The sequence below is a fragment of the Silurus aristotelis genome, assembly GCF_946808225.1.
Source record: "Silurus aristotelis genome assembly, chromosome: 6".
NCBI lineage: Eukaryota > Metazoa > Chordata > Actinopteri > Siluriformes > Siluridae > Silurus > Silurus aristotelis.
This window is the reverse complement of record NC_139579.1, coordinates 30,233,980-30,249,340: the sequence shown is the minus strand read 5'-3', so window position 1 is coordinate 30,249,340 and position 15,361 is coordinate 30,233,980. Positions and strand designations below refer to the sequence as shown.

General features: G+C 38.8%; 1 protein-coding gene across 1 annotated transcript in view; it reads right to left on the bottom strand.

The window, feature by feature from the left end:
* The window catches only part of abhd12 (abhydrolase domain containing 12, lysophospholipase), a 33,649-nt gene that overhangs the window by 3,819 nt on the left and 14,469 nt on the right, over window positions 1-15,361 (bottom strand). Inside the window, exons 3-13 of the mRNA XM_083544822.1 lie at window positions 13,780-13,901; window positions 12,120-12,225; window positions 8,062-8,181; window positions 7,313-7,343; window positions 6,495-6,540; window positions 4,150-4,279; window positions 2,901-2,938; window positions 2,594-2,673; window positions 2,277-2,359; window positions 348-426; window positions 15-142 (exon numbers count right to left, since the gene is read on the bottom strand). Coding sequence (XP_083400948.1) covers window positions 15-142; window positions 348-426; window positions 2,277-2,359; window positions 2,594-2,673; window positions 2,901-2,938; window positions 4,150-4,279; window positions 6,495-6,540; window positions 7,313-7,343; window positions 8,062-8,181; window positions 12,120-12,225; window positions 13,780-13,901 — 963 coding nt within the window. The remainder of the gene's footprint in view (window positions 1-14; window positions 143-347; window positions 427-2,276; window positions 2,360-2,593; window positions 2,674-2,900; window positions 2,939-4,149; window positions 4,280-6,494; window positions 6,541-7,312; window positions 7,344-8,061; window positions 8,182-12,119; window positions 12,226-13,779; window positions 13,902-15,361) is intronic.

Here is a 15,361-nt window from a genome sequence, read left to right as displayed (position 1 = left end):
CCTTCTCTCATTACCTGAGTATGTGAGGCAGCTGGGGACTGCGGTAGATGAATTTGTGCCTGTAGCCCTGAGTGCTGGGAAATGGAATAAACTGCACCTTGTGTCCGTTCAGACTCTTAGACTGAGCTGCGATATTGTAGAGCTGAAGCAGAGGAAAAGAGGGAAAAAGTCATTAGAAGGAAGAAGTGTGCAGTCTGAAGCAGCTCAGAAGAACAGTCAACAAAGCACATATACATGAAATACAAACTACTGAGAACTTACACATCATTCCATTTAATAGGAGCAAACTAAAAAAAACAAAAAAAACAAACAGCAGGTTAATGTCTATCAAAGTGTAGGTTTCTTACCTTTTTACCCAAGTGAAAAGGGACGACGGGATCGTCTTCTGCGTGGAGAATCAGGACTGGACATGAAATGTGATTCACACTAGAAGAGTTAAAAACATCAAACATCTCAGAACATTTTCAGGGCAAATCAGAGGTCATGACATCGCTGTCATTCAACTAACAGTGCAGCTACGAGTTTGTATAAGTAATTGTGGTACTTTTTTAAACATCCTGTTCCACATTTAGTCCCATTTCCTGTTACAATAACCTGCTCTGTGTTCAATAGGAGCTTCATGGTGCACAAACCTTCATGGAACAGGGTTTGTGCACAGGGGTAGTGTCATGCTGGAACAGTTTCGTATCTCCTTAAGTTAAGGGGAAATTTCATGCTATAGAACCTAAAGACATCCTATAAAATGGTGTGCCTCCAAGTTTGTGATTAAATTGGAGGTTTTGGGTGTTTCAATACTTTTGGCTGTCTGTTGTATATTTAGTTTTCCACCACAGTAGCAGGGCACGATGTTTTCATTCAAATATGCGTCATGCGATGTTTACTATTTTCCGTTCAGAAAAGTTCTTGAAAGCTGAACACAGAGACGTGTGAGACTCTTATTCCAAATAAATGTGTACCGAGTAAATAGGGAACGAAGAGGAATAAATGCAGACTGGGCACTTGTGTACCAGCCTACACTATTCTATTTTTATTCTGTAACTTCTTAATACCATCACACTATTGCACGGTAGCAAAACGCTCAGATTTCTGCTGCAACGCATTCGTGACGGTTGCGAGCGTTTTGTCAGAATCAGCGGCTCGCTTGCTCTTAGTGCAGAACACGGTACACTTTATAATAACAGTGGGCACTGATGCACAAGTCTGTTTCAGTCAGATAGAGTTCTATTAATAAACAGCATCCTGGGATCAAATATCAGCAAAAGAAAGGGTTTTGTTATTTATCACAGTGGATTTCTTCCATCTTGCAATCCATCCCTTCATTCTATACATTCAATCCATTCATTCTATCCATCCATCATTTAATACATTCATTCCCCCCATCCATCCATCCATCCACCATTCCCATTCATTCATTCATCCCATCCATACATCCCATCCATCATACCTTTATTCTTCCCATCCATTTATCCCCCCACCCTATCCATTCACTCATTTATTTATTCATATAATTATACCATCTATCCATCCAATAACATCCTTTCATTTTTTCCATTAATCTATTCTCCCATCCATTCACACACCCTTCCCAACCATTCACCCATTTATACTTTCATTTTATCCGCCCACCTGCCCATCTGTCCATCCGACAGACAGACAGACAGACAGACAGAGATACAGAGACAGACAGACATACATAAAAGGGACATACAGACAGACAGAGGCAGACAGACAGACATACATACATAAAAGGGACATACAGACAGACAGACAGACATACATAAAAGGGACATACAGACAGACATACATAAAAAGGACAGACAGACGGACAGACAGACATAAAAGGGACAAACAGACATACATAATAGGGACAGACAGACAGAGACAGACAGAGATACATAAAAGGGACAGCCAGACAGCCCTTTTATTGCATTAACAATTCATTCATTCAGATCTCTGCTTTAAGGCTACTTTGAACACAAAACATCTTTGAATCAATAAACTCTTCCTAAGCAATGAAAAGGTTTGTTCTGCTGCAGGGGCTTTTTTCTTTCATCAGTATTGTGGACATGAGTCATAACATTTAAAGACCCTCTGACCTAATAATGTGCCTCCCTTTGCACATTGCGAAAGTCTAAGTCTTAAGTCCAACAGAGTGCTACAATGACTTACTAACAAGATTCAAGACATTAGAAGCATTTGCATTAGAATACAGTGTGAAACTGAATGCGTGTGTGTGTGTGTGTGTGTGTCCATTCATTTGTCTCACAAGCGCTTACTTTTCATCGCTGGGAAATCGGATGTCATTGGCAGTGATGGAGTCCAAAAAGAACCAGTCGAAGCCTGGCAGATACCTGTAAACCTGTTATACAACCAACAAACCGATTACAATCCGAATACAATATACACATTTCTGCTTATATAGAAAAGAAATAGAATATAAATAATAATATTTCTGATAGATTTGTAAATTTCTTCGGTAATCCGTTTAAGCAGAGATTAACCAAAGACCATTTACAGGTCGTCTGAATTACACAATGTTTCTTGCACCCTCTTGGACATGCATGAACACAGACAGAAGATGCAGTGGGCTCACCATGGAGAATGGGTGGCTCTTGGCCTCCTCTCTGATGTTGGTAAAAGGAGACTCTAGGATAACAGCGTCAGGTGGTGTTCCTAAAAAACAGCAGGTGAGCGAGGATTTGAAATTCCATGGATTTGCGACAAGGAAGCTGACGCTTGATTCCAAGACGGCAACTGTACCACGAATTACGGATGTCTGCCTCCGATGTATTATATTACGTTACATTATTGAAGTGTGTACAGACAAAGTCATTTGGAAAATTCAAGGGTTTTTCCACTGTATGATTGTGTAGTTTTTGCTTACACATGCACGCACTCACCTCTGTCACACAGACGCCTGGCTAAGTTTGTGGCCACTCTGGAAAAAAAAAAACCCAGAAATAAAACAGTCATACACAAACTCGCTACCATCCTGCTTCTTTTCATGCTTCTTGTGAACATTAATATGCTGTCCTGTCCATCAGGTGCCCTACGTGAAACGGAATTGAATTAAGAGACATATTTATTGTCTGACATCGTCGTCTTGCTTTTGTATCTCTGTATGTGCTTCATGTATTAACAGTGAACTTAAGAATAAAATGAAACGTCAGTCATTTGAAAATAATTTGTGTTATCGTTTTACTGAAGAAGCTCCACTAAAAGTGTGGTTGTGGAGTCCAAATTGTCTTTAGTTTTTTTTCGGCTGTAAACAGTTATTTTAAGAAGCTTTGGCATGCTGTAGCTTTAAAGGCCATATGCTCTGAATCCTTAAATATGAACCTTCAACCCCTCTTTTCTGTCCATTTTCAGGCATAGGAAAACAAGGCGCTCGATGGCGCCCCCTGTCCCCCTGCCGCCCATTTAAATTATTCACCTGTTTCTCTGCTGAAGTTTAATATACAGTAGATATTGCAATTTTAAACACAAAACATGTGTTTAACCAAAATTATTATGGAATGTTGCGTATAATTTGTATGGTATGGGGGTGGAGCTTTGTGGTGGGAGGGAGGAGCCATTTGGGGTGCGGCGTGGTCAGGGTGACGACAGGAATCTAGGGTGCCAAAAAGGACTAGATTCTATTACAACACCTCTCTAACAGTGTTTTATCCACAACGGTTTTCTTTGGCTGTAATCTACGCTATATGGACATTGAGGCGCTAGCATTTAATTTTCCCTTCACTGGAACTAGGAGACCCAAACCGGTTCCAGCATGACAATAACCCTGTGCACAAATCCAGCTCTGTGAAGATCTGCTTTACATGGGTTGGAGCTGAAGATCTCGACTGCTATAGCGCTCTGAGCTTCAACCTATCAAACACCTTTGGGATGAATGTGAAAACTGATTGCCCCTCAGGCACCTTCATCACCATCATTAGTACCTGACTTGTGTGAATGAGTAGTAAATGAGCACAAATTTCCACAACCACTCCAAGATATCGTGGAATTTTTTATCCCAGAAGACTAAAAGTAATTTTAACCAGCAAATGGGGACTAAGGTCATTTATAAGTTGCTCTTTTTTCAAATGGTGTATCCATGACTGGACAAAAAAAAAAGCTTCCAGGATTGTTTAACGGGAACTCGAGACTCACCCGGTTCCCAGAGAGTGGCCCCAGATATAGAGTGGCTTGTTGCCGATCCTCTGTTTCAGCCACTGGTAGAGGAAGAGAGCGTCCTGCGTCATCCCTCTCTCAGATGGGCTGCCTTCTGAATCCCCCCAACCTGAAACACATACACCATGTGTTTATACATCATTTACATTAAAGGGGGGAAAAAAGATTATTAGCAAGGTCTTAAATTCGGCCCATTTTCTCAAGATAAACTATTTAGTTTCATACCTTTACTTACAGTGAGGAAAATAAGTATTTGAACACCCTGCTATTTTGCAAGTTCTTCCACTTAGAAATCATGGAGGGGTCTGAAATTGTTATCGTAGGTGCATGTCCACTGTGAGAGACATAATCTAAACAAAAAAAATCCAGAAATTACAATATATGATTTTTAAACTATTTATTTGTATGATACAGCTGCAAATAAGTATTTGAACACCTGTCTATCAGCTAGAATTCTGACCCTCAAAGACCTGTTAGTCTGCCTTTAAAATGTCCACCTCCACTACATTTATTATCCTAAATTAGATGCACTTTTTTGAGGTCGTTAGCTGCATAAAGACACCTGTCCACCCCATACAATCAGTAAGAATCCAACTACTAACATGGCCAAGACCAAAGAGCTGTCCAAAGACACTAGAGACAAAATTGTACACCTCCACAAGGCTGGAAAGGGCTACGGGGAAATTGCCAAGCAGCTTGGTGAAAAAAGGTCCACTGTTGGAGCAATCATTAGAAAATGGAAGAAGCTAAACATGACTGTCAATCACCCTCAGACTGGGGCTCCATGCAAGATCTCACCTCGTGGGGTCTCAATGATCCTAAGGAAGGTGAGAAATCAGCCCAGAACTACACGGGAGGAGCTGGTCCATGACCTGAAAAGAGCTGGGACCACCGTTTCCAAGGTTACTGTTGGTAATACACTAAGACGTCATGGTTTGAAATCATGCATGGCACGGAAGGTTCCCCTGCTTAAACCAGCACATGTCCAGGCACGTCTTAAGTTTGCCAATGACCATTTGGATGATCCAGAGAAGTCATTGGAGAAAGTCATGTGGTCAGATGAGACCAAAATAGAACTTTTGGGTCATAATTCCACTAAACGTGTTTGAAGGAAGAAGACTGATGAGTACCATCCCAAGAACACCATCCCTACTGTGAAGCATGGGGGTGGTAGCATCATGCTTTGGGGGTGTTTTTCTGCACATGGGACAGGGCGACTGCACTGTATTAAGGAGAGGATGACCGGGGCCATGTATTGCGAGATTTTGGGGAACAACCTCCTTCCCTCAGTTAGAGCATTGAAGATGGGTCGAGGCTGGGTCTTCCAACATGACAATGACCCGAAGCACACAGCCAGGATAACCAAGGAGTGGCTCTGTAAGAAGCATATCAAGGTTCTGGCGTGGCCTAGCCAGTCTCCAGACCTAAACCCAAGAGAGAATCTTTGGAGGGAGCTCAAACTCCGTGTTTCTCAGCCACAGGCCAGAAACCTGACTGATCTAGAGAAGATCTGTGTGGAGGAGTGGGCTAAAATCCCTCCTGCAGTGTGTGCAAACCTGGTAAAAAAATACAGGAAACGTTTGACCTCTGTAATTGCAATCAAACAAATATAAACATTGACTTTCTCAGGTGTTCAAATACTTATTTGCAGCTGTATCATACAAATAAATAGTTAAAAAATCATACATTGTGATTTCTGGATTTTTTTTTTTTAGATTATGTCTCTCACAGTGGACATGCACCTATGATGACAATTTCAGACCCCTACATGATTTCTAAGTGGGAGAACTTGCAAAATAGCAGGGTGTTCAAATACTTATTTTCCTCACTGTATGTCGTATAATAAATAACATTCGAGACATGATTTTTGGGACGGCCGAGAAGATTATTGGAGTCTGCCTCCTCTCTATCACGGACATTTACACCAAAGTCAAATTGCGTTGTGGACGACCCCACAACAAACCTGCTACAAACCTGAACTCAAACGCACAATACTCATTTCAATTAATAACCACATCGTAACGGTTTACCTGCTGTTTCGCGCAACAATTTTTGTGTTTTATGTTTACACTCTTGTTTGCTGGTATTAATTTGTCTATTTTGTCCTCAACGTTTGCACTCGATGCACTTTACGTGGCGAGGACAACTTTCTTTAGTCCTTATATCTGTGTTCTGATATGTAGCTCTATGTTGTAGCTGTGTATTGTTTGATGTAGCACCAGGGTTCTGGAGAAACGTTCTCTTATTTCAGTTATATAGGGTTGAAATGACAAAAGCTTCTTGACTCGTTTCAGGAAAGAAAAAAAAAAAAAAAAGCTACTTACCTCTATAATCAAATGTGACTACATGGTAGCCTAATGAACTAAGGACCTGAAAGACCAAACAATGTGAGAGAAACAGAAGGTTCAGTATTTAGAAGTTTTTCACAAACAATTTCTAAAGAATAATAATGAAAAAAAAAAAAAAACATTTCGCTAACTTGAAAGTCATTTAAACTAAATTCTTAAGAAGCCATGCATTATAATATTTTTTCTTTCTCGTTTTCTCGTTATCACGACCTAATTTTCACGCGATCTCAACATAAAAATCGGTTTTCTCAAGACGTAATTGTACCGTGAGAAAATCTTGTGAATGTTTCTGGAGCATATCATGCGTTTGTGTCCGAAATCGTACCATGAATTTGTTCGTAAGTTGTTACCGTGTTCGTTATTGACTACGCGTGTCTCCTAATGATGTAAGAGCAATAAATACCATCAAATAAACTATAAAATATACTAAAAACAAATTGCAATACTGCATACAATATTTTGTATTAAGTATTGAAAAAAAAAAAAAATAGAAATGAATACAAAAAAAATTCAAAACAATCGTTACGGTCGAGGACTAGCTCGCGGCTCGTTTTTCATTTTACTTTGAGGACAGGTTTGTTCGTATCCGCTAAAGTTCGTAAAGTGGGGAGAGTCTGTAATTTATATTTTTAAAAATTTTTCTATCTACAATTAAACACTACAATGCGATGACAGAAATTCATCAAAAATGTTTTACACATTCGACAAAAAATTAAACAAAAAAATGGTTTTATAGTACTGAAGTGTATATAATGGTGTGTGAGTGTGTGTGTGTGTGTGTGTGTGTGTTTTACCTTATAGAGCTGCACTCTGTGGTCTCCTCCCCTGAAACACACCCACAACCAAGTAAGACAACATTACACACACTGGCAAACCCTTATGTTTGTATTCATGATATCCAAGTGTTCCTGTCCATGTGTGGGCGGCTTTTGGCTTTTTCTTTTGTGTTTATGTTTGGTTACTAAGATTAAGGTAAATTACAGATTAAGGTTTAGGTATAATAATGATCTGGATTAACACTTACACAATATTGACAAAACTATTGGTACACCTGACTTTTCCAGCCATATGTGATTCTTCCCCAAACTGTTACAAACCTGGAGACACAAAATTGTATAGGAACGTCTTTGGATGAAACGCATGAAATTTCCCCTTCACTTGAACTGAGCCGGAGTAGAAGATCTCCTACTATCGAGCTTTAACCCGATTGAACACCCTTGAGATTAATTTGAACACTGACTGAACCCCAGACCACTTCACTTCACCTACATCAGTGGCACAAGAACACTAAAAAAAAAATCGAGTTCCCAGAAGAGTTGAGGTTATTAAAACAGGAAATAGGGCTGAAGGTGGTATGGGATGTTTAAAAAAAAAAAGCACATGCCAATCTTATGTTCAGGTTTCCACAATTTTTGTCCATATGTGCAGATCAGTGCAAAATCTTTACAAGAATAAAACAACGTAAGTGTGTGTGTGTGTGTGTGTGTGTGTGTGTGTGTGTGTGTGTGTGTGTGTATGTATATATGTATGTATGCATGTATACCTGGTTCCTGCATTGCCATGTAGATAGAACATGACTGGATGAGAGGAGTGGAGCCTGTTTTCGTACCAGTTTCCATCTTTTTCCTGTGCCTCCTTCCATAGCACGGCTGGTACTGTATGCCTGAAGAAAGAGAGAGAGACAGAGAGACAGAGGAAAACGGCAGACAGAATTTTAAGCAAACTTTCTTAATGTCCTCAGTAAGACAATGTCAACAACAACAACAAAAAGCTGTCCCAATGATAGTCAACACCATCACCTTTTTTTTTTAATTTATAAAAAGAGCTGCTGCAATCACTTTTTGCTTTTCTGCCAGGTTCATCATATACATGTAAACAGGTGGTGAGCATTTCACTGCAGATTTTACTACTTATACATGTTTTGCTATTGGTAGTTTTGCAGTTTTCAGAACAATTGGACTCTTCCTAGACTGTAAATCGCAATATTATTTATATGCAATAAAAACATGCACACTACAGCAATATAAAGTATTAGAGTGGTGACCTACAGTAAGTTAGCAGCAGTAAATAGACATTTAGCAATGCTTTACTGGAGTTACAATGCTTAAATTTTTAAACTGTGTATTTCTGCACACTGATATCAGTCGATCTTATAATGATGAGAGCGACATGACAAAATTACAAATATTTACATTTTGTTACGTTACAGCCTTATTCCAGAATGGAGAAAATTCTTTATTTTCCTCAAAATTCTACAAACATGAAAGAAGTGTGTTTGAAAACTTAGCAAATCTATTTAAAAAAAAAAAAAAAAAAAAAAAAAAAAATTATATATATATATATATAATAAATCACATGCAAGTAAATATTCAGTCTTTGCTCAATACTTTGTTGAAGCTCCTTTGGCACCAGTTACAGCCTCAAGTCTTTTTGAGTTTGATGCTACAAGCTTGGCACATCTATTTTTCAGCAGTTTCTCTTATCCTTCTTTGTAAAACCTCTCAAGCTTCATCAGGTTGGATGGGGAGGTTCGGCGCACAGCCATTTTCAGATCTCTCCAGAGATGTTCAAGTCTGAGCTCTGGCAGGGCCACTCAAGGACATTCACAGAGTCGTCCCCAAAGCCACTCCTTTGTTATCTTGGCTGTGTGCTTAGGCATCCTGTTGGAAGATAAAAAAATCTTCCCAGTCTCAGTTCCAGAGCGCTCTGGAGCAGGTTTTCCTCAAGAACGTCTTTGTACATTGCTGCATTCTACTTTCTCTTGATCCTGACCAGTTTTCCAGTTCCTGCTGCTGAAAAACATCCCCCACCACCATGCTTCATCGTAGGGATGGTATTGGCCACGTGATGAGCGGTGCCTGGTTTCCTCCATGACTCTTTGCATTCAATCATCAATTTTAGTTGCTCATCGTCTGAGAGCCCTTCAGCCTTTTGGCAAACTCCAGGTGGGCTATCATGTGCCTTTTACTGAGGAGTAGCTTCCGTCTGGCCACTTTACCATACAGGCCTGACTGGTGGAGTGTTGCAAAGATGGTTGTTCTTCTGGAAGGTTCTTCTCTCTCTCTCCACAGAAAAACACCCATCAGGTTCTTGGTCACCTCCTTGACTAAGGTTCTTCTCCTGCGAACGCTCAGTTTGGTCGGGTGGCTCCGCTTTAGTAAGAGTCCTGGTGGTTCCAATCTTCTTCCATTTACGCATGATGGAGGCCACTGTACTCATTTGTCCCCTTTCCCCAGATCTGTGCCTAGGCACAAACCTGTCTCTGAGGTCTACAGACAATTCCTTGGACTTCATGGCTTGGTTTGTGCTCTGACATGCACTGTTAACTGTGGGACCTTCTATAGATCAGGTGTGGGCCTTTTCAAATCATGTCCAATCATCTGAATTTATGGACTCCAATCAAGTTGTAGAAACATCTCAAGGATGATCAGTGGAAACCTGTATAATATTGATCGTTATGTTCATATACTTATTTTTCTTCAGGCAGAATGTCCTCATGCAGAGTATGCTCATTTTTGATGATCGTAGTCTTTTAGGTCGTGAAATTAGGTAACACCCCCCCACCAAAAACCCCCAAAACAAAACAAAAAAACAAACAATATAGGTAGTCCCTGACTTACGATGGAGATGCGTGCTGATGACTTGATCATAACTTTAAAAAAGTCGAGACATGGCCTAGTAGAGGTGTAACGGTACACAAAACGCACGGTTCGCTACGTACCTCAGTTTTTTATCATAGGTCTGTTAAATTTTGTTATGGTTAGGGGTTAATTAATTGTGCAAAACAAAATTGCTTGTAGATTTTTATTAACTGAGTTTACTATTAATAAGATTTGTTAACAACAGTTTACATTTTAAAACAATCCTGAATAAAATGCCTGCTTGGTTAAATAATATATAAAATAATATTTTATAAAAAAAAAAGAAAATATAATAAATGAAATTAATACAATATACTTTTTTATTTTGATAACATTGCCACAAATTAAATCGATTAAATACAATTAAATAAATTAATTTTTTTTAATGAAAGTTAACATTTGTTACATTTAATACAGATGAGCAAGTGTGTGTGTGTGTGTGTGTGTGTGTGTGTGTGTGCGTGCGTGTGTGTGTGTGCGTTTTACATTTAATTTTCTACAGATATGTTGTACTTTACTGTTCAATTTATTTCAGTATACTTTAACAAATTTCTTTCTAACAAACCTTCAATCCATCCTTCATTCATTCACTTCCCCGAAGCTGGAAATAAAACGCTAAAGAATTGATAGCGCTAGCGTTAGCCGCTAGCCTCTTACTCTTACATTAGCACTATGGATTATTTTTTTTTGCCCTTTTATGCATGCACAAAACAGTTACACTGTGCTAACTCTAGTTTCTTTTTGTATAGCCCTGTTGTATGAGTTTTTAAGTTTATTGAAAATAATAATAATAATAATAATAATAATTTAAAAAATGCACTCGAGGCGACTCAGAGACTAAACAAACTCACGGTCCGCCACCAGATACGTTCCTGAGCGAACGCAGATTTGAACTTGGATATTCCACACGTAAAAAAGATTGCATTAAAGCCCTGTACTGATGCATTTTAGTACGAATACGTGGTACACCCCTATGGTGAATAACGTTACACCCCTATGGCCTTGCCTACCCAGGGGAATGGTGATCAGTATGGGGTAGTGTACTGTAATTTGTTAATCATTTAACAATTTAGCAAAACAGAGCAATTTACAGTTACAGTATAAACTATACAGTATATATGTATGTGGCAGCGGGCGTGTGAACCAGCGCCGGTTTGCACAATGTGCAACATTACTCATTTGTACAATGTGCAATATATTTTATTTACTTTCAGTACTAATTAACATATATAAACGTTCTTTCGGCTTCTCCCGTTAGGGGTCGCCACAGCGGATTATCCGTATTCATGATCCGCATGTTTGATTTGGCACGTTTTTACGCTGGATGCCCTTCCTAACGCAACCCTCCCCATTTATCGGGGCTTGGGACCGGCACTAAGAGTGGCTGGGGTTGGTTCCCTGACCGGGGATCGAACCCGGGCCACAGTGATGATATACGTATATATGTAAAATGTTTATGTACAGCACCGTACCTGTGCAAATGGCAATAAACTTGAAACCTGAACTTGAAACTATAGCAAAAAAGTGATGTCATTTCTACATATTGCATGTTATAGACAGAAATTGCACATTGTGGTTATATTATCATACTGCAATCACAAAACCTGGCCATGATGTGCAGTGACTAAAGGTTTAATACTTGATTGTGATAAATAAAGATTACATCTCCAAATAATCTTAACTTGTTTCGAGATCACATGATTTGCCGCATGGTGCACACTGAAAACGCAAACAATACAACACAATACAAACTGTTTTCTGTCGCATTGTTCATTCGGATTATCTGATATCAGCAATCATGCGGTAATGGTTAATATCTAATCTACGGTTGTACTGCAATTAGTGTGAAACTTCTCCTTATACGCAGAAAGATCTCCTGTACAGACCTGGACGCTCATCTCCGACTAGCAGCAAATGTACAAAACGCTATAAATGTGCCGGTGCATGACGGCGCTCTTACCACACTCCGATTTGAGCGCCGTCCTCTGGCTGAAGGTAGAAATTGTTTGTGTGGTTCAGGCCTTGGTCAAGCGGCTTCTTTAGGTCGATAAAATATGGCACCCTCACTGAGAAGAAAAAAAACCCAGTGGGTAAGAGCACAGCCTAATGACAACACGCCTAATGAAAAAGTACAGGGTATCAGTTCCACTTTCTCACAGTTTCAACACCAAGCTTTCGTGCTTTTTCATTTTACTCTGAAAGATAAGAGAAATGATATTTAGACTCGTGAGGTTTTGGCAGTTGCAAAGCCCTGTGACTTTAACCTCATTACTGCGTGCGTCAAAATGACAAATTAGTCAAGTGTCTTAGGTTTTCTGTACAGACAAGCACACACACACACACACACACACACACACACACACACACACACACACACACACACACACACACACACACACACACACACACACACACACACTTTCACTTCCTAGGCTGCATCTGCAAATGTTTGACACAAGTATACACTGGTGTATATGATACTATTCATACTATTGATACTATTACTATCTCACAGCTCACAGGGTTCTTCATGTTTTCTCCAACATGTGACAAAATAAAGCCACATAATATATAGCGTAAAGGAAAAATCAGTTTTCTGTTGATTTTTGTGCAAACTGAAGAACCTGTTGAGAAACCAGATGATCTTGTGAAAACCATTCAAACATCTGTACAGGCAGTAACTCCAGCTCTGGATGGACTAAGGGCCCTAGAACACCACCCTTTAGTTCACTCTGCCACCAGGTTTAAAACTCATCAGCTAACTTTGTAAATATATAGTTTATATTCGATTAGTTGAAATACAAACATTGGTTGTAATTAAGGGTCTGCTGAGCAGAAGGTTGTGAGTTTGAATCCCACTGCCTACATGTTAATGTTGGGAGCTTGAGCAAGGCTCATCTGCTCAGTAATGTAAGCTGCATTATGTAAACCAGACCATAAGCCAAATGAGTAAATGTAAATCAAAACATTGTGAAAACAAGAGAAATTCTTTAAGTTTCATATTATGCTTAAGAATTTAGAAAAATGGGACTAAAATCGAGCAAAATGTCTTGTAGTGATGAGTCATTCATGAAAGATTCATTCGTTTGGAACGAGTCTTTAATGTGACTGAGTAGAACGAATCGTCTCCAAGAGCGTATTTTCTTTTCTTTTCTACTGTATGCGCATGAGCAAAGCATCGCAAAATCACCATAGGTTATGTTCAGGAGACAAAACTGAGTAGTTCATCACCAGGAGTCTTCTGCTTCGTTCGTTCTTGGCTGCATTGTTATATTTCAGTATTGGAACTTTTGTCATAGTCCGTGTACGTAGACGTGTTGAGGATCTGATCAAAACGATCTGATCTTTCTATCACAAAGGAATTGTTTTCTTATTGAACATCTATGGGATAAAATAGAATGATGACTGCACCCATAATCAGATTCTGACTTTACTAACACTCCTGTGGCTGAATGAGCACAAATCTCTATAAGCACAATGCAAAAGCCAGTGGAACATCTTCCTGGAAGAGTGGAGGTTAGCAAACAGAGCCCTAATGTGAAATGGGATCTTGTAAAGATAACTATTTGTTGGTTTCTACAGTAGATAGATAAATGTACTAGATAAATGCATTTACTCACCAAAGTTTAAAAAGACCAGCTTGGCCTGGATAGAAGGACAGATCTTGATGATGAATGGAATAGCAATGTAGATCCCCAAAACCCAAAAGAAGATCTTCCTCAACCTCCCCAATAAACCATTCCTGCAAATAACACACACAATTACATGTTTTTATTTTTTTGATCAATGACTGGCTCGAGTACATTCAATGGTATAATGAATAGACTGACAATAAACAATAGTGTAGATATGAATTATTATTAATTTTTTTTATATGTCCAGAATATATATGTATTGTTTATGCTATAGTGGAGAGGCCTAATGTATTGCTTCTGACCCATACACACTAAAGGCTAAATTATTTCATAAAATTACAATCAGATCAAATGAAGCTGGGGAGAAAAAGGATACTGTAACCAAGATTGAAAAAAGGAATAAATGAAAGAGTGAGAAAGAGAGAGTGAGAGAGAGTGAGAGTGAGAGAGAGAGAGAGAGAGAGAGAGAGAGAGAGAGAGAGAGAGAGATCACATGAAGGAGAATGCAGAAGGTGAAATAGTCTGGGGCAAAAGTCATGAGGCCAGAGGAGTCAGTTTCTGCCCTCAGCTCTCACCAGACAGGATCAGTTACAGCACTCTCCCTGAATATAAAGATTTCCAAACTTGCAACACACACACACACACACACACACACACACACACACACACACACACACACACACACACACACACACACACACACAGTAAATATTACAGGGTAAATGTATTACTGCTAATTTTTCTGACAAATATCAAGGTGCAATCATTTAAAAATAATAATAATAATAATACATAATACAAGATGTAATAATTTGCATGCTAATAAATAAAGATCTATATGCAATCTCCTTTTAAAAGGAGGGATTGTCATGTGCACAACTAAACACAATAAGGTGCATATAAAATTACTATTATATTGTATATATATATATATATATATATATATATATATATATATATATATATATATATATATATATATATATATATATATATTATACTTTATGACATTATTAATCTGAAGCCATCAACTTCAACTCAACTTCGTTATTTCGCCAACTTTAACTCAACTTTCGCCAACTTCAACTCAACAAAAAAATTCTCTGGTTACCGGAGTTATGGAGTGGAAGCATTAATTATTTGCAGAAATAGAGTTCCTGACAGAAATACAAAAAACAGAATGTGTGTGTGTGTGTGTGTGTGTGTGTGTGTAACACAAGCAACTGCGAACATGTGTCTGTGTTCATTCAATGCAAAACGTCTGTATATCTGTCCCAGTATTTGACTCACACACACACACACACACACACACACACACACACACACACACACACACACACACACACACACACACACACACACACACACACACACACACACACAAATTCCTGACTGAACACTGACCTTATTTCTTTTGAATACTAAACCAATAAACAATTGTTATTCGTCAACAATTTGGACACAAATTTGTTTTTATTAATGACTCATGATCCCATGAATGCTGCATTTACACACCATTACAACACATTTGTTTTCTTGAGTCAAACAATAATGTGTTTGTACGCAT